We start from the raw sequence: 23,930 nt of genomic DNA on the forward strand, positions 1-23,930 counted from the left end.
ACCGCGTGTCTTCCCAAAAACCAGAACACAAGGACCAACACAAAGACAAAGCGCCACGAGGCTTATTCTCCTCTGGCTCCCAGTTCAGAAGCGAACACAGCAAACACATTGAATGTCTGCTACAAAAATGAAAAAACAAACAAACCCTATAAGCCAATTCTGGGTCCTTCTTTTACATTAAATTATGTGACATTTACAGATTATCTAAAATGTGCCACGTAACACTCAAGGTGTTGCTGGGAAATTGGCAAGAGCTCAAGCTCTACCTCCAGGGAGGTTACAGTCTAGTCACAGAGACACTGACACAGAAGGGAGACGGGAGACACGGCAGGGGCGCGAGGGCCGTGTCCCGAGGGCGAACACGGGGCCTTGGGAGCCGCGGCCCCAGCCTCCTTGGCCCCGGGGACCGGTTTCCTGGAAGACGGTTTCTCCACGGACGAGGGCACTGGGGGGTGGCTTTAGAGCCTGCCACCAGGCGGAGCTTAGCTGTCACCGGCCACTCACGGACAGGGTTTGAGAGGAATCTGCACGCAGCTGACTTATCACGGCCTCTGTGCGGCCAAACCTCTCTGCTACGATGGCCTGCCCTTGCAGCTGCTCCCCCGCGCCGGTCCCAGCCTCAGCCCCGCCGGACCCGCAGACAGCAGATCTCCCTGAGGAGCACCCGGCCGAGGTCCCTCACGCACGCAGCTCACAGCAGGCTCTGCGCCGGCGAGACTCCGATGCCGCTGACCTCGCAGGCGGCGGGGCTCAGGCAACGGTGCAGGCGATGGGCAGTGGCCAGAAACACAGAGCAGCTGTGCCCGCCCGCTGCCTCTCGCCTCCTGCTGTGCGGCCCGTCCCTGCCAGGCCCGGCGGGTCTGTGCCGCGTGGGAGCACGGGGAGCGAGCGCCTCCCTGGGAGAGGCCAGCCGACCACAGCCCCACCCCCCGCTCCTGTGCAGCCGGGAACCGAGGGTCGCTCTGCGTTTTTAAATACACGTAAGAATCACCAGAAATGCAAATCCCAGCGCACCACGCGCGGCACACAGGGCCTGGCCCCCGCACCCATGGGGTCTGCGGCCGGCGCTGGCGCTGCGACGCCGCGCGGCAACCCGGGCGGGCCTCGTCCGCACAAGGCAGCTAGCCTTTCTGCAGCTGTCGCCGGTGCACAGCTTCACGTCCAAACAAGAAGGGGACAGTGCAGTCTGAACGCCCAAGGCCATGCTTCCAACCCACAGACTGTCCCCACCGACTCAGCCGGTAAAGCGCTGTTTGCCAGAGAAGACGCGTTAGCCGAGGGGGAGACAGGACAGGTCACCGTCGCAGTGCCCACCACAGACCTCTCGGCTCCCAGCGAAGCCACAGCCAGGAGAGCCAGACACTCCCGAGAGGCTCAACAAACTCCAAGTAAGATAAACTCAAAGACACCCTGACCTACACGCATCATCATCCAACTGCTAAAAGCCAAAGAGCCCCAGCTGGTGCGGCTCAGGGGACTGAGCACCAGCCTGCGAACCAAAAGGTCCCAGTTCGATCCCCCAGCAGGGGGCGCACGAGAGGCAACCACATGGATGTCCCCTCCCTTCTCCAAAAATAAATAGAATCTTAAAAAACAAAAACAAAAACGAGGCCAAAGACAGAGAGTCTTGAATGCAGCGAGAGAAGCAACTCCTGCCCAAAGATCCCCGGCGAGACCGGTGGCCGAGTCTCGTCAGGAAGCTCAGGGCCCGGGGAAGCAGGACGGCAGACTCAGTGCTGAAGGCGAAGGCTGTCAACCGTGAACTCTGCGCACACCGAGCCTCCTCGCAAGGGGAGGCGGCGCCAAGGCTTCCCAGATAAACAGAGAGACCCTCTGCTGCTGACAGGCCTGCCCCACGAGAAGCCCCAGGGCGGGGCTCTGAGCAGGAGCTCCCGCCGCGGCAGCCGCGGCCCAGGCCCAGGCCCGCGCACGGGGCAGAAGGCGGCAGGGATGTGCTTCTCGCGGCCGCTCCTGTTTTCGGTGTGCGGTTCAAAAGACGCCGCCACAAGCAGCGACGGTGGGCCTGTGGGCAGGGGCGGACAACGTGAGAGACGCACTTTGTGTGGAAGGGAGAGCCGGAGGCAGCCAAGAGCTGAACAGGAGCAAATGTCCTGGGACCTGGTTTAACAGAGCTGGTATTAACCCAAACTAGACTGTCATCCATTAAAACATTAAACAGTAATCCCCAGAGAAAGAAATAAAAAAATACAGTCAAACAGCAAGGGTATTGAAATGCTACACCAGGAAACACCCATTTGACTCAAAAGAAGAAAGCAATGGAGAAGCAGAGGAACAAAGAGGCACAAGACGGACAGAAGACAAACACCAAACGAGCGATGCAAACCCTACCTTTCTAGTAATTACATTAAATATAAACGGGTTAAATATTCCAACTAAAAAGCCAAAACTGAATGGATGACAAAATATGGTCCACATATGTAGGTCTACCAGAGACACACTTCAGATTCAAAGACACAAAGAGAATGAGCGTAACAGCGTAACAGGCTGGGAAAAGCTACGCAACGCAGAGGGAAACAGGAGGGGACGGGCGGGCTAGGCTGCCAGAGGACAAAACGGCCTGGAGAGAAGACACCCGGCAGGGGCGGGGGGGCGCAGGGGACTCGGCCCGGGGCGGGGGCACACGGTGCGGCGCCCGTCCATGGGCTGTGAGACCGTGCACCTGAGTCCGGCGTGGTTTTGTGAACCGGTGTCACCCCGATAAAGTCAATAAAAAGGAAAAACAAATAAATACTGATAAAGAAAAACAGGGACATTTCATAATAAAAGCATCAAAACAGGAAGCAGATATAAGAACTGTAAATACAGACAAAACTAACAACAGAGCCTCAAATGCATGCAGCAAAAACTAACAAAACTGAAAGGAAAAGAAAATTAACCACAAAGAGCTGGAGATCCCAAAACCCTCCTCTCCGGAACTGACAGAGTCGCTAAGCAGCAGCAGCTAAGGAAGGGCCAGGACGGCGCCGCACAGCTGGCCGCGGGCGGGAGCGGACCCCCCCACCCCCGCCCGCCCCGGGGCCCCCGACACCGGCCGCCCCCAGGCCACCCAGCTCCCCCTGCCGGGCTCACACCAGCAGCCCCCCAGGACAGGTTGCGCGCTAAGCCATTAAAACTTAACAAATTTAAGCAAAAGGACATGCAACAAAGCATGACCGATGACCATAATGGAATCCCACAAACACATCAACACAACAGGGACATCTAGGAAATACCAAAATATTTAGAAATTAAACAACACATGCTAAACAACCCAGGGGTCAAAGAAATCACAAGGGAAAATAGAAATAGTTTGAAGTAAGCCCTGGCTGGGGTGGCTCAGTGGACCGAGCACTGACCTGCGAACCAGAGGGTCCCTGGTTCGATTCCCCGTCAGGGCACAGGCCTGGGTTGCAGACCAGGTCCCCAGTGCAGGGTGTGAGAGAGACAACCGCACATGGATGTTTCTCTCCCTCTCTTTCTCCCTCCTACCGAATGTTTACAGAACACACACACGTCCTCCGCGAACAAGGCTCTCTATCCAAGAAGAGGCAAAGACCTTCCCAACTCATCCCCAGGAGCTGGTTCACCCAGACACTGACTGCACAAGGACGTCACCAAAAAAAACCCACAAAAAACAGAAAACGAGACTAATACCCCTTACGGATGCAGACACAGGAACCCTCAACGAAACAGCAAACCAAATGTAGCCAGACGTCAGCAGGATCAGACATCTGACAACAGGGACTTCCTGCAAAAAGAGGTGATTCAGGATGTGAAGACCAATATAATGCACCACGTTAATGCAGGACAAAACCACAGAACCACACGATCATGTCAACAACGCCAAAAAAAAAAAAAAAATAAAGTAGCATTTCACAAAATCCAGTACCGTTTTCTGATAAAAACATTCAGCCAAGTAGCAACGAAGGGCACTCCCTCAGCTGATACAGGGCGTGCCTAACCCCACCACAGCGGCAGCGAGGGCTGAAGGCTCCCCTGGAAGCGCGGGCGGGGCGCGAGGCCTCTCCCGCCACGGCTGGTCCACCTGTCCCTGGAGGGGCCGTCGGGGCGTCGGTCAGGGGAGCAAGGGGCGGCGTCCGGGCAGGGGAAGGAGGCTGTGCCATGGGCACCCTGGGCCCTCGCAGAGACCCCGGGCTCGTGGCCTCGGCACGTCCGCTCCTCCGCGCGACGCGGTGCGCAGAGGTCGGTGGCGCTGCTGCTTTCAAAGATTTCGTTCGTTCATTTATTTTTTGTGTGGGGGGAACACATCCATGTGTGGTTGTTCTCCGTATGCCCCCCACTGGGGACCTGGCCTGCAACCCAGGCCTGCGCGCTGACTGGGAATTGAATCAGCGACCCTCTGGTTCGCAGGCCGGCGCTCAGTCCACTGAGCAGCACCAGGCAGGGCTTGACGGTATTTCTATATGCTACCAATGAACAAGCTAAAAATGAAATTAAGAAAGCAATTCCGTTACAAAAGCATCCCAAAGAATAACTGGAGAGATTTTTTTTTACAAAAGAAATGCAAGCTCAGCAGTACATGGAAATATGAGTAGAAGAAACTACAGACTTAAACGAAGGAGCTCCTCCTGTGTTCATGGGTTGAAGACTTTGCACTGAGACGGCAACACCCCAAACGGACCTACACATTCACAACCGCCCGTGCCACAACCGCAGCAGGCTTTCCGCAGACCCTAACCACCCGACCCCACAATGCCTAGAAAACACAAGGAATCCAAATGAGCTTTAAAAATCCTGAAAAAGAACTCACACCTCCCCAATTTTATGTTTTTACTTATTACATGGCTACAACACTCAAGAAGAAGTGGTACCGGCATGGGAGACACAGGCAAATCAAGGCAGGAGACGTGAAAACCCAGCAATAAACACGTACGTTTATGGTCGACGAATTCCCACCGTGGCTGCCAAGAGCCTCCGACAGGGAAAGGCCAGCACTTGCAATGGATCTGGAGTTGGGGCGTACGAGACACCCACACACAAAAGAATCGGAGTGAACTCCCAACCCCATGTTACATGTGAAAACTGACTCAGAATAAAGACCTAAATGTTATAAAATCCTTAGACGAAAACAGGTTTTGTAACTTCGATTAGGTAATTAAACTGATAAGAACAGATACTACACCTGATCTAACATAACATCAAAAGCATACGCAACCAAAGGAGAAAAAACAGAAAAACTGGACTTTATCAAAACTTTTGTATTTCAAAGGACATCACCACAAAAAAGCTAGAAAGTGAAAGAACAACTCACACAACAGGAAAATATTTGCAAACTGTAAACCCGGTGAGAGGCTTGAGTGTGCAACACAGGCAAACCTCAGAGACACTGTGAGTTTGGCCGGACCAGCACAATAAAGCGAGCGCCGCAACACAGCGAGGCAAGATCTTTTTGCTGACGGAGAGTCTTGCATTCAGTTAAAAAGAAAAAAGAAAAAAAAGCAGCACCCGTGGAGCACCCTAAAAAGCAAAGCAGAGTGAAACAACGCCCCTGCCTATAAGCATCTCCTACAATCAGCACAAAAGGACAATCAGACTGAAAACGGGCACAGGGCCCTTGCCCAGCTGCTCGGCGCGGCGTCCCGATGCGCCCAAACTGCAGGTTCAGTCCCTGGTCAGGGCACACACAACAAGCAACCAACGCATGCACGAGTGAGGGGAACAACTGGTATTCCTCTCGCTCCCTTCCTCTCTCTGAAATCAATAAATAAAAATTAAGAAGAAAAAGAAAATGGGCACACTCTTCAAACTCTTACAAAGAAGATATCTGAATAGCTAGTAAGCTTGTAAGAAGATGCTCGACTTGCCCCAGCCGCTGTGGCGCAATTAGTCGGCTTTGTACCACAGAGCAAAGGTCGCTGGTGCAATTCCCAGTCAGGGCAGAGCTGGGTCGTGGGCCCGGTCCCCGGTCAGGGCGCATCTCAGAGGCAACAGGTAGGCTGTTTCTCTCTCACGTCGCTGTTTCTCTCCCTGTCTTACGTCCTTCCCTTCCCCTCTCTCTAAAAATAAATAGAAATAAAATCTTTTTTTAAAAAAAAAAAAGATGCTCAACTTCACTGAGCACCGAAACGATGGCGACATGACCAGGAGCCCCCCCGCGCGCACCGGCACGGCTGCAAGAGGAGCCCATACCGCAGAGAGCGGGGAGCAGCGAGCGTGGGGCTCACACACTGCACTGCCGGGCGCGTCAGCTCGTGCGGCCGCGAGGGGCACCACCACACGCGGCGCCATCGCGACCCAGCCCTTCCGGCGCTCGGCGGGGCTCCCCACGCGGGCCCGGGCTCAGACCCCCGCAGCAGGCTGTGCGCGGGGGACCACCAGCGCAACCAACCCAGGCGTCCATCGGCTGGCGAACGGGCGCACGGGCCCTGCGGTGCCCGCACGACGACGCGGCCCGTGACCGTACGAAGGGTGACGGCCGGCACGCGCTGCCACACGTGCGCTCCGAGGAGACGCTGTGCTAGGTAGATGGGAGGAGGCTGTCAGAAAGGCCGCTTGCAATGTGATGGCCTCTCACCAGGACACGCCCAGAAGAGGCAAATGCAGAGCGCGGAGCAGACCAGGGACTGCGGGGCTGGCAGAGGAGGAAGAGGAGGCGACTGCTAACGAGGGGGACCTCCCTCTGGGGTGATGGGAATGTCCTGGAAGTCGATGGTGGTGACAGCTGCACAACTCTGTGGCTACTGGAAAAAACACACCGCGGGACACTTGAAAACATGGATCTCACGGTATGTGACCACGTTTCAAAAAAAACACACATGCTGCTGGGCTGCTGTGGGGGGGCCCTGGCAGCCCCCGCCGGCGACAGTGTCTGTGGAGAGGGCGCACAGAGCGGCAGCGGAGACTGGCCCCGGCAGAGAGACACTCTCTGCCCGTGACTCTCCGAACAGGACACACCAACCCTGACGAGGCCAAAGGCACCCCCTCCAGAAACTCCAATCTCTCTCTCTCTCCTTTTAAACTTAGAGCGCAGAAGGGGGAGAGAGAGAGACAGCTCTTTTGCTGTTCCACATATTTACACATTCACTGGTTGATTCTTTACGTGCCCTGACCGGGGACCGAACCGACAACCTTGCTGCCTCGGGACGATGCTACAACCACCAAGAGACCTGGCCAAGGCCCACTCTTGCGATGAGTCGATCTGTATCACCAGGGGAAAAAGCAATCAGTCCTAGTACTTTTACTTTGGTCAATAAAAAATTGTGGAACAATCCTTGAGTTTTTTTCTTTGGTGCACAAACCCTATGATACCTCCTGCACAGCCTTCGCAAGAAGGGGGGCACTCGGGCACACCATCCCGGAGCCGGTCTGCGTGCGCCTGGCCGTCCCGCGACCGGCACTGCCGCCGCCTCTGCTGCGGCATCGGGCCCACAGCTGGGGCACCGGGCAAGGCCGCCTCCCCTCCCCCGACCGCCGCACCCAGGGGTCCGCCACAGGGCCTGGCCCACTTCCTGCAGGACGCCCACACAGCAGCCAGAGGGCCATCTAACCCGCAGTCGGATCCCGGCATGCTCTCCTAGAGCCTCCCCTGCCCTCCGGCCGTGGACAGGCACCCTGGGCCGCAGGGCCTCGCCTGGACCACCTCAGCCAGCTCCCTGCCACAGGACACCCCGGGACGATGACAAAGGACACACCCCCAAAATACTTAAACGAGTGGTCTCAAAATACCAAAACTGAGCTTTCAACTGCCCACATCCATGAAGTTTACGCCCACACACTGTCTGGCCTGAGGCATGACCGCAGACCAGGGCAAGCGAACCCTGTCCGGACGTCAGGATGGGCCTGGCCCCGTGGGGCCTCCCCCGCCCCACGCCCACACTCCGTGCGGTGGCCTCGGAGGCCCCCTTCTCTGCACGTGCCAGCAGCACTAGGGGAGGCTGGACGCTCCCGCCCACCGCGGCGGTGCCCCTGCGACCTCCTCTTGACCTCGGAATGGCCCGCCACAGCACCTTCCCACTGCGTCCTCCCAGAACTGACTCTAACGTTTACCAGCCAAGTGAGGTCATCACCAAACGCCTCAAGGGCACAGGGACACCCACCAGGAGCCGGCAACGTGAACCTTAAATCAGACAAGACGGCAGCAGCGCTTTCGGGTCCCCCGAAGCTCCCCGCGGTTAAACCTGAGTTGGACCTCGTTTTCTGCAAGGTGGCTCCTCGGCTCCGCCCTCCCCCAGGCCTCCCCCAGGCGCTCCTGCCACCTCCGCACCTCGGCGGGCGTCCCCGGCCCCACGGCGCAGCCTCCGGGGGTCCGGGCCCACAGGCCTCCCCTGCGTCCAGCAGGCACCTCCAGGCCTATCTCCAGAAGCAACGGCCGCCTCCTCCAGGCACAAGCTTGTTCCTTCCATCCCTGCGCATCCCGCAGCCGCGCGCCCGGTGTCGGGCCTGTTCTCAGTGTCCGGGCGCCAAGCCACCCCAGGACCCCCCCCCCCGCCCCGATGGCCTCCAGCGCCCACCCTGTGCCGCACGGCAGCCAGGGCACCGCACCCTCCTGCCCAAACCCCTGCGGGAGCTGCTCATCCCCTCAAAGTACAAGGCCTTGCCCTGACCCGTGTGGCTCCGCGGGGTGGGCATCGTCCGCAAAGGGAAAGGTCGCTGGTTCAGTTCCCAGGCAGGGCACAGGCCTGCGGGGCTGCGGGCTCAGTCCCCGGTAGGACGCATACAGGAGACAACGGATCAGTGGCTCCCTCCCTCCCTGCCTCCCTCCCTCCCGCCCTCCCTCTCTAAATATAAATTTTTGAAGGGAAAAAAAAAGTGCAAGACGGTACCTGGCCTGTGCTCCCCGCCCCACCGCTGTGTCCCCCACACCTCCCTGTGCCCGGGTGCCCGCCCGGGTGCCCGCCCCCTCCACCCAACCGGTGACAGTGCAAGCAGCCACCTCTCTGGCCTTGGTCTGCCTGCAAGCTGGGCTGATAGTTCTGGACCAGCACACAAATGACCGGTACAGCGCGCAGAGCACACCTCCCCCCGAAAGGAAACTTCCCGCGAGCGACTCGGGAAGGGCCCCTCATCGCAGGGCCAAGCCACCCACTCGCATCTTCTGAACTAACAGCAGCAGAGTTTCCCGCAACGTGTTCATGATCCCGGACACGCAGAGCAAACACAAAAGCGATATTCTGGGAAAGAACACACGCAACCACCCCCGGCTCACCCCCCCCGCCCCCCCGTCCCGGACGCAGGGTCTGGAAGTTCTGACCTTGATCTGAAACCCCCGCCACCAGGGGGCCCTTCGGCCCTGCTGTGCAAGGGGCCACCCCGCGGACAGGCCGCCCGAGAACAAAAACTCGCCAGGGCCAGGCAACTCTCCCGGAGGCGAACGAGGCGGGGAAGGCCTGCGGCTCACGGCCTGCGGCTCTGCAGCGCCCGACGGCCGGCACCCTGCTGTCACGCCCCTCGCCCCGCAGAACGGGGCTGGGCAGGCGGACTTGGCCGACGGTGCCAGCCAGTGCCTGTCCCTTCCAGCGGAGCAGCCCGCAGAGCTCCAGCGATGGCACAAGGCCCTGCCTCCCCTGGGCGCCTCCCTCCCTGCCAGGCCTCTGGCCCGACGACCCCAGGGCCTCCCCCCAAGGCAGCCTCGACCTGAACCCCGAGGATCTCAAGAACGCTAGGTCTCTGCCTGGCAAGCGTACTGTTCGCTCAGGTCCTCCAAAGCAGCCCCTCCGCAAGGCCCGCGCTCGGCCGAGCCTCACCCGGCGCCCGGCACCTCCCGACGGCGTGGCGATGTGCACGACCCCTGCCCCTGCTCCTTCTGGAACGCCCGCCGCCCCGCTCCATGCGCCCTGAGGTGCCAGGACAGACAAGGGTGCCCCACAGACCCACACCCCTCAGCCCCAGGCAGTGAAACTGGGAAGGGGAGTCCGCCCCAAACCCCACTCAGCTCTTACTGACGCCGACGAGCCCGAGGGCGGGCGGCGCGTGCGGAGAAGAGGTCGCGCACAGAGCAGCACACGCGGCGCGGGCGTCCCCTCAAAGAGGGTTTCTGACCCGTGTCCCTGGTCACTGCTGTCCCCACTCCCTGCCACATGGACAACACGCCAAGCACACGGGAGTGGCCCCGCTGGACGGGGCTCCTCGGGAGCGAGGCCCAGGCGTCTTCCTGCACCTCGGGCGCACGGCAGAGCGAGGGAGGATCACACTGGCCTACCCGCTTCTCTGACGCAACACGGAGTGACCGAAACAGGCCTGGGCACACAACGGCTGCAGGACAGGTCCGCCCAGGTCCGGCGCTGTCTCACCACCATACAGGGCCCTGCCGCGCAGGTCACAGCAGAAAGCGGAGACAGAGATAGGACAGAAATCGGCAGCAGGGATTCCGTGCTCCCCGGTGAACCGAGCAGGAAGCCAGCAGACTCGGGCGGGGGACGGGGTGTCCACCCCAGAGCCGTGGGCTGGCGCCCCTGGTTTGCAGCCGAGACGGGGCAGGGGGCCAGGTAGGAAGCTTGGAGTCTAGCGGCTCCCCTGCCCTCTCAGCAGGTCTTTCCCGTTGGCTGCGCTGCAGTCCAAACCCCCGAACGCCCGGCTGCAAACACCAGCCAGGCACCTCGCCAACCCGTCTTCTGCGGAAGGAGACCGGACAGGGGCAGGGCCGGGGGAAAGCCCCAGACAGTCGCTCGGCAGGGGACTCAACCCTGCTGCTCCCTGGGGACAGGCGCAGACGGCCCCACGACTGCCACGCCCCCGGTCCCAGCCGCGCGAACACGGGGGTCCCGCAGCCCGTGTCCGGAAAAGAGCGGCGTGCGGCCCCCCGACGGCACGGGCGCAGGGAGTGCCGCCTGCACCAACCCGCTGCCGACGCTCCAGCACCCCGCCCCCGTTTTTACTCGTCGTTTTTCCTTTTTTCCTTTGTATTTTTTTCAAGGTAGGGGAAGGAGGCCCTGAAGAGAGCTTCCGAGGCTCTCTGAGCATCGAGGGCGGTCGGGATCAGAGATCGGTCTCCGAAGAGCGGGGATCCGGGTCAGCCTAACTGACCTCCGCCCCCCCTCCGCCCCCCGCTGCGGGTCCGGGCTGCCACGGCCGCCTTGGTGTGACCAACCGGCCCTGCTCACCCCTCCAGAGGGCGCACTCGGAACCAGCGCTGGCCCTGGGCTCCGGAGCTGGCGGGGCGCCCTCCTCTCCCAAGTATAATGTGCACTTCCCTGCCCAATTTTTTGAGGGAAAAATAAGGGTGCGCATTATGTATGGGTAGCGCCAATTCCATGTCTATGTAAATGTTTTTAATTCTTTTATTTAGGCTTATGCGTTAAAAGTGAAACTCTAAAAAACAGTAACATCCATATGCAAAATAATACCCTGGAATACGATAACTGGTTTTATATACAAATTAAAAATTGAATTAAAAAATAAGTTTTTCTTTCCTGAAATTTTGGGCCAAAAACGCGGGTGCACCTTCCACAAAGGAGCACGTCACACACAGTGAAACGCGTCAGTCCCACAGGATTGGGTCTGACGGAGAGTCGCTCCTCAGGGCGCGGGGGTCGTCCCGGGCGCGCCGCCCCGAACCCGAAGGCGGCCCCCGCGACCCGGGCGCTCCCTGCGCAGGGACTGAGGAAGGGTGGCAGTGACGGCCCTGCCGGCCAGGCCAGAGCTTCGGGTTAACCCGAGACTTTTCTGGGTGACGGTCTGGGCTTCTGGGAGCTCTCCCAAGTCCTGTAGCACCTGTGAGGTGGTGTGAACCCTCACAGACGAAGGGGCACGTATGCTCACAGGGGTTCCAATCGGTCCCGCTGCTTCCCGCAAAGGGCTGGCAGAAAGTAGGGTGGAGAGGCCTCGCACACAGGGAGAGGGGGCCGGCGCCTGGCCGGGGGGCGCCGAGGGGGAGGGGAGGAACTGCCTTGGGGGAGGTGGGGAGGCAGGGGCTGGGGCGCAGCAGGGCACGGCCGGGGGTCTGTCTCCAGCGGGCGCCTAGCTCAGCGCTGGCCCCGGGAGCCATGGAGGCTTCCCTCACGCAGCCTCCACCCGTGCCCCTCGGGAGGAGCGAAAGAGCGTTTACGTTCATGGTGCCACTGACCTCTCGGTCCCCCAATCAATTCTGGGACCAGGCCACCCTCGTCCGTTAAGAGGCCCAGCAGGAAGAGCGCAGCCTCCCCTGCCGGGAACGGAATGTCCATACTGAGCCGCCCAAGTCCCCAGGACAGTTAGAAACACGGAAAAGGCGGTCAGCGGAGAGCGGGAGGAATCGAGGGTAGCCCCTTCCCCAGCTTCAGGGGCCTTGGGGGACCTGCCCAGGCCGGAGGACTCAGCTGGCCGGAGCCTCGTCCCGCACACCGAAGAGCGGAGGTCCAATCCCCGGTCGGGGCACACACGGGAGGCAACCCATCGATGTCTCCCTCTCACATCGACGTTTCTGTCTGTCTCTGTCTCCTCCTCTCTCTAAAATCTGCAAGAACAAATCCTCAGGTGAGGATTAAAAAAGACAGGAGACCTGGAAGGGATCAGAGAAGACCCCCCGGGACCTTCCTGTCTCGGCCAGGCTGGCAGAGACAGCTCCCCGAGCGCAGGAGACAGACGCTGTCAGGCTTCTCTGAACGGTCATACTGCCAGAGGCCGCCAGGCACGTGAGGGCGTGGGGTCGCGGGGAGCATTCACCCTTATGCCCGAGTGGGGAACAGCTGAAAAAGGGAACCGGGCCGCTGTCGCGGGACCCACGGAGACCCCGGAAGAGGCGAGGGAAGCCGCCCGGCAGCCAGCGAGAGACGGTCTCCTGAAGGTCGCGAGGCGCGTGCAGGACGGCCTAGGCAGCGCCGCTGCTGGGGCCGGGGCCGCCCCGCAGGCCGCCAGCCGAAGCCGGCCTCGGGAGGTCGCGTGGTGGACGGCGGGGACCTCGGGCGACGCCGCGAGGGGCCGGTGGTGCGAAGAGGCGAGGCAGGCAGAGCAGGACCCCTGCGACGGAGAAGGCAGGGAGGAGGCGCCTGGAGCTCGGTGCCGGGCGGGGGGGGGGGGGGGCCTGGAGGGGCGCCAAGAGGGAGGAGCGAGCGTGCATGCCCGGCCAGGAGCTCGCTCGTCTGGGGTGGGCAGCAAAGAACCAGGGAGAGGGGACCAGGTCGGGGAGTCAGCTCGGGTTTTCGACCTCGGAGGCAAACTCTCCCGTGCTGACGTCAGTCTCAGGGTGGGGTCCGCGGAGCCCGAACACACTTCTCGGGCTCCCGTGCAGCGGGGTGAAGGCGGCTGCTCGCGGGGTGAGCCCCAGGGGGCCGTCACCTCCTGAGTCAGCTCGCCCCTCCCACGGGTCTGGGTGCCTCCCCCGGGCAGCATGCGGCAGCCGAGACGACTCGGAGCACCGGGCCCCGCACGGCGCGGGGACTGCGCGCCGCTGAGCCGGTGTCGCCCAGGGCGCTCGTGCCTGCTGGCACCTCCACAGAGGAACAGAGGTCGCCCGGGAACGGCCGAAATTCCACCGGGAGCGGGGAAGTGCCCCTCCTCTTCCAAGCTGAGCGAGCTGCGCCCTCACCTGCGCGGGACACGCTTTTGTCCGGACACTCAGGAGGCCACCCCGAAGCTGACGACAGTCACGTCCCGTGGCGGCAGGTCCCGAGGCAGCAGACTGAGCGCAGGGGGCGGCGGGAGGGAGCCACGCTGTGCGGCCTGGACGCAGGACGCAGCAGAGCAGAGGGGGCGCCGGGGGCACAGCCCAGGCGCAGGGCCGCAGCCACCGCGCCCCGGCTGCGCGTCTCATGGGGACCCTTCGCAGAAAGGAAGAAGCGGGAGGACGCAGCCTGGAGACGGGAAGCGCAGGCCTGCGTCAGAGGGCGACTTCCTGAGCACAGGGAGGGGGGATGAGCCACGTCGCGGCACCATGTTGGCAGCCGAGCGGCACCGGAGGCAGACCTGGTTCAGCAGCCGCAGGGCCTGCGTTCTGGCTAAGAGAGCACTCAGAGCCAAGACTGAAACTCTAAGAGAAAGATCATGTAGGAAAGTCGCAGAGGTGGGAGAAGTGAGCCGTAGAAGAAATGGGCTCAGGAAACGCGTTACAGCGGCAAAACAAGGGCCTCGGGTGCTCAGGAGAGACAGGGAGAGGTCCCTTGGAAGACGAAAGAGGGAGGAAAGGCACGGGCGTGCTCTGGGGAGACAGCGAGCTGGCGCCACCACCCCGCCTTCTAAATGTCCCACTACAAGGCGGCTGGAAGCACCACACACTCAGCTCTGTGCACGGCCGCCCCCGCCCCGTGTGCCGACAGCCTGCCCCGCCGAGCCCCTCCTGCCGAGCCTCTCCCACGGGCACCCAGGCCGATCCCACGCGTGTCTCCCACAGCCTCAGCCCGCCCCCCGCCAGCATGCTCCTCCCCGGCCCGCACACGACGCCACGCACAGCAGACAGCGGTGGAGGGGGAGGCCCGAGGAGGGGGACACGGCCATCTGAGCGCCGGCCTGAGCCAGGCGCCCATGTGTGTGGCCACCACGGCCTGCGAGGAGGGAAGAGGCCACGGGAAACTGCGTGGCCACCCACAGTCAGCGCTGAGGCTGCGGGCAGACAGCCCCCGGCCTCCCGGCGCCGTCCGGCTCTGCCACGGAAGCAGCCGCGTCACCGAGGCACAGGCTGCCAGGCCCGCCGCCCGCCTTCCCCTTCCCACCCCATCACCGGTCACGCGGGGAGCGGGGCCTGTGCAGGCGGCGGCCTCACCGCACCCACGGCCTGCGGAGGGGCCCGCGAGCAGTTCGCCGATGCCGACGGCAGGAGAGGCGCCACAAAGCGCCCGCTGGGCCCCGCGAGCCGCACCCTGGCCGTCCCATCCACGGCGAGAGCACCGCGGCGCCGTTCAGGTGAGGGACGCCGTGCCCGTCTGCACAGAAGACGACGGAGGCTGATCGCGACGCCGCACACCACACACAAAAACGGACTCCAGGAAGCGCAGACCCAACCCGAAGCCACTGTGAGAAATAGCACGGTTTACAATGGAAACGAATGAAACAGAGAATACCAACAAAACCAAAAGTTGACTCTTTGAAAAGACAATACAACTGACAACACTTGAGCTAAAGTGACCAAGAAAAGAAAGCATTGTAAGAAATTAAAGAGGACCTAAGTACAGGAAACGACGCCCGTGTTCATGGACTGGAAGACTTAGTATCAGTGAGATCATGAAACTTCCCGAAGTGATCTACAAATTCAACGCAATTCCTGGCAAAATCCTAGACAGCTCCTCTTCTGCAGCTGTGGGCAACCTAACCCTGAAATTCCTCTGGGTTGGCAAGGGACCCAGAGGAGCAAGACAAAGTGGTGGACTGACACCTCCCAGCTTCAACACTCCCCACGGAGCCAGGACAGCGGCCCCGACGGTGCGGCCCCGGCGCAGGCACAGACACCCCCCCAGTCAACGCCCTGGCGCTCAGAGTCCAGAGATGAGCCCCCGTGAGTCCTCGCGCTTCCGTCGACGGATCTACAACCACGGTGTCAAGACCGTTCTCTCTTCAACCAGCGGAGCTGGGACAACTGGACCTACCTCACGCCTCCTCCAAGAACTATGTCAGAACGGGTCCCAGACCAGAACACGAGACTAAAACTACAAAACTCAGACGAAAACACAGCCTCAGGACGTGAGATTTGCTTCCTGACATTGAGAGACAGTGGACTCAGCTGCGACACGAAAATCACAAAAAGCAAAACACAGATAAACTGGTTTCGTCAGCACTGAAAACATCTGCGCCACCGTCAACAAGGAGACGACCTACAGGATGGGAGGAAATAGGTGCCAATCATGTATCTGTAGGGAACTGGTATCTACAATCTTCAAAATGGGTAGAAAACTTTTAAAACTCAACAGCACAGAGGGCATCGAAATAGACAAAGGGTTTCCGAAGGCATCCCTGTGAAGAAGGTACACAACAGGCCACGGGGCCAGTACGGAGGCTCCACGGCAGCAGCCTGGCGCGATCTGCCAATCAGAACTGCAGAGCTGCTACCTCCCGCCCTCAGCACCTCCAACGGGAAAGACAGTTAATAACAAGTGTTGGCAACAATGTAGAGGAACAGGGTTCCTCACTCACAAAGGCTTCAGCGGCGGTGCCCAAGGGCGCGGCGCGGGCGCCTGCGGCCCTGGTAACATGCCTGCCGGCTGATCGAGGTACTGGAGGCACGTATGAAATACACACAGAACGTGTGTTTTTCTACACAAGGTGGGTCAAAAGTAGGATCACAGTTGTATGTGAGAGAGTTTGTTCTTGTATCATTATGTATTAATTGTATTCTTTTCCATACAAACAACTGCAAACCTGCTTTTTGCCCTGCCCTGTATCTGTGTCAAGCAGTAAAAAACTTCCCCCCAAAATACCATCTTCATCCTTTGGTTCAATGTCCTGCTGTTACTGGATCTCGTTAAAGGACAGTGACAGCCGCTACAGGACCGTGGCAGGTTCCGGCAGCCCCCTTCTCTATGAGAACAGAAGGGCAGACTGACCGGGGTGGGGTGCGCTGGCCCACACAACGCCTGGCGCCTGTCTCACCCCGCGTCCCGGGGGTCAGGGCGCAGGCCGACAGCGAGGCCGAGGAATCAGGCAGCCCCGCGCCGGCCTGAACGCTGGCCTCGGATCCGGACGCCGGGGCTGCAATCGTCGCCACAGCCGGCTTCGCCAACGACGCGCCCAGGCAGGGCACAGCCAGGCAGCACCCACCAGGGGCCACGGGTGTCAGGGGGCTGCTTCTCTGTGGCGGCCGGAACCGCGCCCGCCCGCCCCCGCGGCGCCACGTCTGCCACGGCGCCGGGCAGGTCTTCCCCGCGGGAGAGCTCCAGCTGGCCAGCGCAGGGGCCACCGTCCCGCAGCCCCGGTGACTTCAATGGCTCCGAGCGATGACCATTGGGGGCTGTGCCCACCACAAAGCAAGTTGAACAAACTTCTTACCCCTGACTTAAAAACTCAGTACCACTTACTATGCATTCTTGTTCAAGAACTTTTTTGAGGACAACCCTACCTATGTCTGATGGAGTCTCTAGCCCGGGGCTGTCCAACCAAAACGTACCTTGAGCAACAAGCTGAGCCCCGCATGTAATTTTAGATCTCCCAGTAACCACATTTTAAAAAAAGATTTAGAAACACAAATTACTTTTAATATTTTATTTAACCCATTATGTCCAAAATGTTGTGTTTCTACACGCAATCAGCCCTTTAAGGATTAACGTGACACCCTCCTCCCCTTTTCACACCGAGCCTTCCGAAGCCTGCGTGAGCCCGCCCCGACGCTTCTCCGCCCACAGCGACCGCAGCAGCCGGCCGCCGTGATGGGGCGCTAGCGGGGGGCACGGCACACTCCCCGTGAGAGTCCAATCAGCAAGATTACGGGTACGGGAAACCCTGGGACAAATGAACCCATCACCTTCAAAATCAAGTCGCAAAAGGAAAATAAAGACATGGAAATCAATACACCGAGATTTAAGAGATCTCTGTCCAGGGCGATGAATAGGCCAAACGTTGCTCCTAATCTGAAAACAAGTAAGAAACCTACGCTGTATATTTTTGTTAACTGGAACGTGAATATTAACTGAAGCAGCCACAGATGAAGTGTGTCTGAGAACTGCTTCAAAGGACCGAGGAAAGGCGGGGTCCCGGCCACGGGCAGGGACTGCTGACGCGGGGGACGGGCACCCAGGCCTCGGCCTCGCCACATCTGCTTCCGAACAGGTCGGCGCGGGGCTACAACACCCACCAGCGCGCCGGCTGGCGGGTGCCCCGTGACGGCGACTCGGGCGGCCTGCCAGGAGGAGAACGGAGTGGCTAGGGGACAAAGGAGGGAGATGGTCCACTTGACACTCCTTCATACTTTTTGATTTCTAATCATGTAGCTGTCTTATCTACTCAAAAAATTAAATTTAAACACACACACACCCCTTGACTCCTTCCGCGGGGGCCTCTGCATCGCACCACGGCCTCGGGCCGAGCCTGTCGGGGCGCCTGGCCCAGCTGCCCTTCCTCCAGGCGGCTCTCCACACAGCCGCCAGGGTGCCCTCCAGGCCTGACATTCTTCAGTGACGCTACTGACTTGTTACCACGGCGACATGGCCCCATATGACCCGTCCTTGCCTCTGCGGCATCACCCCGGGCCACTCGCCCCTTCAGGCCCTGCGATCCGGCCCCGCACCCAGGACACCGGCTCACCCAGACCAAAGCCGAGGAAAGCAGGGGCCTACGCAACAAACACCACAGGATGACTTTAGGTGTCAAAGACGCGGATGCGTGTGAGGAGAGTGCAAACACACTCTCACTGATTAAGTGTGAACACACACATTCCTAAGGATCCGGAAAAACATGACATAGTTGGCATTCTTGGGTTCCTAGGTTTCAACTTTCTGTATCTGCTAAAATCCTTAATCTTTTCTTTGAAATGCACATTGGGTACCTGCCTCTCCAGTTCCTGCCTCCTCCCTCCAAGACCCGGACTCACAAGTCCTCCAGGCGTCCTCCAGAGTCCGGCTGCAGCCTCAGGGCACGCTTGGCCTTCCCTTGTTTACTCTTCAACGCCACCTCATTTCCTGCTGGGTCACCTTTGCTCTGTCACACGCTTAAGCTCTGTAAATCAGGGACCCATCTCAAAACCTCCCACACGCTCTTGCCCATACCTCCGCGAGCCCTTCACAAACAGAAGGTGCTCAGTAAGCACTTCCAGGCCCCTTGGGAAGAGCATTTCAAACAGGCTCTGATCGGAACTCGCAGACCTGGTAAGAGTGGATGCCGAAAGCAGCCCAAAGCCTTTTCCAAAATAAAACACCGACCGACGGCGACGTTACTGGGAAGCTGACCTCTAACCCAGGAAGGCTCTATCTCAAAGGAAACGCCACATTCCACGGGTCACAAGAACTACTCCAATTTTTCTTTTTCAAACTCCAAAATTCTCCAAGAGGTTTTGTTTAACACATGAGAACACCAGAGGCTAAGCAAAAATGGAGCAGTTAAAGGGAGGATTTCTCAACTCTGTAACTGATGGTTTTGCATCCCACCTGCCAAGGTCACGGGGCTCCAGGAACTACTCCCCAGCGACGTGTGTGTGGCCCTCTCACCAAGATAAAGGCATCCACCAAACCCTGCAAGCCCAAGCTGACATACAAGTGTAAAATGACAAATGACAAAGACATCAAGTTCCTAAAGGAAGAAGCCCAAAATATGCTTCTTATGCTATAAATTACTTTCAAAGACAAACTCAACAAAATGTGGTCAAATGTATAAAACTGTTTTGTGACACGACAGGAAGCAGAGGCAGGAAACCAGGGCTCCAGGCCCCGCGCGGCACTGACCACAGGTGAGCTCTCCAACAACCGGGCTGCCCCAGACGCCCCTGCCGACGGCCAGGGGCCGAGGGGCCCGCGCTGCCCTGGCTGGCCCGCGAGCCCAGAGCCCAGCCCGCACAGCAGGACGGAGACAGGCGGCCCTCCCCAGGACGCTGCGCTTTGCGCGTTGCTGCAAAGGCGCTTCTCGCGACGTGCAGTAAATGCCCCCGACTTCTGGAGGGCGGAATGGACATTCCACCCCTTCTCTTATCAGAAATCAACCGCAGAGAGAGGCAGAAAGAGACAAACTCCGCCTGGGAGAGATGAAAAACACCACACAAACGTGAACAGGAAGATGCGAGACGGGGTCCCTGCTGAGAGGCAGGGCGACTGACCCCACAGAAGCATGGAGGGGCTCAGAGGTGGGGTGACGCCTGCAGTGAAAATGGGGCGTGGAGGGAAGAACCCCGTCTGGAAGGCTGGCCCGTCCCGTGTCCGCAGGCCCCTCTGCACACGCAGGCAGGCAGCCCTCTTCCGCAGCCCTGGGGGAGCAGGGCCGGCTCTGCAAACCGCCGCCGGAAACGGGCCACACAGGGGGACACTGGGCACAAGGACAACCGGAGTAAGGTCCCCACCGAGAGCAGGGACACGTGGTAAAGGCGACCCCGCTGAGCCACGGGCAGCCGCCTCCCCCGGTCCTTTAACCTTCTGGAAGGTCCACTTATACCAAGAAGGCCAGACGCTGAAGGACCCTTCTCCAAGGAAACCACCGAGCAGACAGCACGCGTGGAGGACGCCCAAGAAGAGCGCGGCTCGCCGCCCTGCAGCGAGCGAGCGGGGCCCCGCACAGCGCTGCGGTTCTGCCACTGTGCTCTTCACGGTGAAGCAGCCGCCAAGGGAGTCACTGCACACGGCCGGTCTCCAGCACGAAAGGAGGAGACCAGAACACACAACGTCAAAGATCATGCAGGGAAAACAAACATTTTAACTAAATTTTTTAATTGTAATTTTAAAAGTTTAACAGAAATGAGGTAAGCAAAGATACTGTACACACAAAATAAGAACAGGAGGTATTAGAAAAAGGGCAGCCTGGCTGGTTTGGCTCAGCAGACGGAGCGCCGGCCTGCGAACCAAGAGGTCGCCAGTTCGATTCCCAGTCAGGGCACAGGCCTGGGGTGCGGTCCGGGTCCCCAGGTGGGGGCGCGTGGGAGGCAACCGAACTGCTCACACACGGATGTTTCTCTGTCGTTCTCCCTCCCTTCCCCCCTCTCTAAAGTAAATAAAACCTTTAGTAAATATATACTCAGTGAAAGAAGTGGAAAGTAGTCAAAAAATGCTCCCAAAAAGTAGAACAAAAAGATCAATACGTGACAACAGGAAAACACTTTAAGAATTCGAGAGCCGGAGTCAAACACTCAGTAAAGCCGTGAAAGAACAAGCGCCCTGACAAGACGCGAGAGCGTGAACTGTCTCCAGGTTCTGTCCAGAAACGTCCTAGAGGCGGAAAGGCATCACCCGCAGTGTCCAGGCCCCTTCACCCACCACGTAGGAAATGAGAAAGCGCCACCACGGAGGCCAGTGACAAGAACGCGAAAGGCAAGGGTGCGAGGGTCCCGGAGGCCAAGGGAGAAGGGGGAATCCCGCGGCCAAGGGTTAAGAAGCAAACTTGCTTCTCGACAGCAACCATGGAAACTACAAGGTACCGGGACAGTCCCTTCAAAGTCAAAATACTTCCCCGCCTGGCATGCGGAGCGCCCCCCACTGGCTCTCTGAGCGCATGGTCAGACCCGGAGGCCCCAACAAACCGCAGCCAAGGCTCTGGGGCCCGTGCTCCAGCTCCGGGGGGTGGGGGTCGGGGGGCGGCGGGAGGCTGTCTCTCCGGGCAGGAGGGCCGCTCCGGGCCGGGGCACAAACGCCCTCGCCAGGCAGGATGGCTGGTGAGCTACCAGGGCTGAGCGGAGAAAACGCCAAACGAGAAACTTTTTTTTTTAAATTTATTGGTTTTCAGAGACAGAGAGGAAGGGAGAAAGATAGAAACATCGACTTGTTCCACTTATCGATGCATCAATGGTTGATTCCTACATGTGTCCGGACCGGCGATCAAACCCACGACCCTGGGGTGCTGGGTCGATGCTCCCACCAACTGAGCTGCCCAGCCAGGGCCTAAAACGAGAGAGGTTCTCCAGAGTGAAAGGTGTGAGGGCGCAATGCTGAGGTTTGAAGGAAACTGAACAAGCCAAAATAAAGCAATTATTTACTCTAAGGAAGGAAAAAAGTCTGTACAGAAAAGAGTCACTGCAGTTCGCCATACAGCTCAGATGGCCCAATAACGACCTGAACAGACTGACGAAGGTTCCGGAGGGGCCCCTGGCAGGCGCAGCTCGGTGGGCGGGGCGTCAGCCCGCACAGTTGCGAGCCCGGGTGGGGGGCACGTTTCTCTTGCACAGGGATGTTTCTCTACCGCTCTTTCTCTCTCCCTTCCCCCCTTTCTAAATATAAGTAAATAAAATTTTTTTAATTGAGTTACCTAGGCAAGAGCGCATGGGAGAATTGAAACCCTCCTCCCCCACACGAGAAGGCCAAAAGAGACCCCTGAAACAGCTGACGACAGACACAACAACACAGCGCACATGCAGCGCACACGGCTGCTGCCTGTCCCCAAGGCAGGACAGGAGAGCAGCTTTTTAAAACTATCTCCTGGCACTGTCTGACTTTTAACCTACACACACGTGCACATATCAGGTTAGGAAACAAAAAGCAAAATCCAAGACCCACACGTACAGGCCACCAGGCTAGAGAAGCGCAGGACCGGCCGGCAGGGCCGCACCCCGCGCTGGTGCCGGGTGGCCCCGAGCACAGCGCAGCCCAGGAGCCCCACTTCCTACTGCGCAGCGTGGAGGCGCAGAGCGCAGTCCACTGACTCGGGAGTCTTTTCTCCTGTCGAGAGGCAGTGACTCTTGTTCTGCGGCAAGCGAAACGGAGGAGTGAACGAGCAGTTAGAGAGGCTCCAAGGGCCCACGTTGCTGGTGTAATCGCTCTGCAACTCGCGAGCCCTGGCCCGGCCACCACGTCTCAGACTTCGCAGCAACAACTCTGGGCACCCACCGGCTACCCCGGAGTTCCCGCACCGGCGCTCAACGCCTAACCTGAGCGGTGACGACCCTAAAACAGCCGCCGCAGACGGCAGGTCCCTGCGTGTCTGGCGAGCAGGGGCTGCGGCGCCAAGCCACCCACATCCGCCGCCTCTGCCACAGGCTCTGGAACCCCGGGCCCCACTGGGCCCGTGTCCACGTGTGCCAACGGGGACGCCGGAGCGCCCCCTCCTAAGAACACGGCCAGCTTTCATGAGCGAACTCCGGCAGCGGGGGCCACAGGCAGGGCTTAGAGAGCACGGTCTGCCACTGCCATCCGCTCAGCCAGGTCCTCGTCCGAGGAAGCCTGTGGAATCAGAGACTTGCGGGCCGTGTGCTCATCCAGCACTTACTAAAAGCCTGTGCGCCAAGCACTGCACAAGCGCTAGTCCTGCCAGGGGCTCAGCCTCGGCCTCCGCGACAGGACTCACCTGGAGGCTTGCACAGCGCCCGGCACGCAGCGGGCGCCCCGCGAACGCTGTCTTTAAGCACTAATTACAGAGCTGCTCTCTACAAGCCCGGACGCGAGCTCCGTGTCCATGTACCTTTGCGTCCCTTCAGCGTTGCCGGCTCAACACATGCTCCTCGCACTGAGTTGAACGACTGCCCTGCACGTTCTGCTTCCTAACATCGACACTTCCCAACGATGCAAGGAAAAAATTAATAAACAAACGGGGTCCACTACCTGGAGCAGCACAGACCGTCGGGCCTGCGCACCAGGTCGCGGCCGTCCGATCTCGCGAAGTCCCCGCCGTTATGACCCCCGGAGGGGCTGCGGGGCAACCTGCTCGGGCACCGCTTTCCCACACCGGCCCCTCCGGAGCCCCGACACCGCACTCCCCGCAGTTCCGCGGGCAGCCGCCGCGCCTCGCCTTTCCCTTCAGCGGGAAGCCGGGGTTCCCCCGGAGTTCTGGTTCCTGGGCAGCTGCCCCGAGCCCGAGCCGAGGGGAAGGCCAGGACTGCTAACAAAAGAAGGGGAACTTTCTCCGCGCAGAGCCGGCTGGGCGGTCTGCTCAGAAATCCGCCCAAGTCGCGCACTCCGGGGCTGACAGCCGCCAGGGCCGGGCGGCATTGTCCGGGGGACGCGCGCGGACCGCCAACTTTTCCTTCAAGGCGCGGCCGTCCTATTCGGAACAAAGTGGAAGGTCAGCGGCGCCGCGGCGGCGCCGGGAGCGCACAGCCTCGCCCGGCCGCGCCGCGAAGTTGGCCGGCGCGCCCCACTTTCCTTTTTGTCCTCGCGGCCCGCGGGCTCGGCCGGGCCCCCTCCGCCTCCTCCGCCCGCGCCCGCCCCGCCGCCCCGCCCCCGCCCGCGCCCGCACAAAGCGCGCCCGGCGCCGCGCGGCCCGCACGCCCCGGGCCTCGGCCCGGCCCGGCCTCGGCCTGAGGCGCGGCGGCGGCGGCGGCGAGGCGCGGGCCCACCCTCCGGCGCTGCGCCCCCACCCGCCCGCGCGGAGCCCCCTCCCGCGCCCCGACCCCCCCGCCAGCCCCGCGCCGCCCGCCCGCACCCGCCGCCGGCCCGCCGGCTCCGCTCCTCACCTCGGCATCGGCGGCGGCCATGGCCCGGGCCCGCAGCGTGGCCCCGCCCCTCCCGCGC

At 60.3% G+C, this 23,930-nt stretch overlaps 1 protein-coding gene across 3 annotated transcripts in view; it reads right to left on the reverse strand.

Annotated features, from left to right (window-relative positions):
* Window positions 1-23,930, reverse strand: part of EHMT1 (euchromatic histone lysine methyltransferase 1) — a 96,561-nt gene extending 72,631 nt beyond the window's left edge. For 2 of the 3 annotated variants that reach the window (XM_054584101.1, XM_054584099.1), the window contains exon 1: window positions 23,873-23,927. In XM_054584101.1, coding sequence (XP_054440076.1) covers window positions 23,873-23,893 — 21 coding nt within the window. In that variant the 5' untranslated portion in view covers window positions 23,894-23,927. Of the gene's footprint in view, window positions 1-23,872 lie in introns of all 3 variants that reach the window. The other variant, XM_054584100.1, reaches the window with a different exon arrangement.

Source organism: Pteronotus mesoamericanus, unplaced genomic scaffold (assembly GCF_021234165.1).
Source record: "Pteronotus mesoamericanus isolate MK-2021 breed Mesoamerican mustached bat unplaced genomic scaffold, CSHL_Meso_final contig_78, whole genome shotgun sequence".
NCBI classification, from domain to species: Eukaryota; Metazoa; Chordata; class Mammalia; order Chiroptera; family Mormoopidae; genus Pteronotus; species Pteronotus mesoamericanus.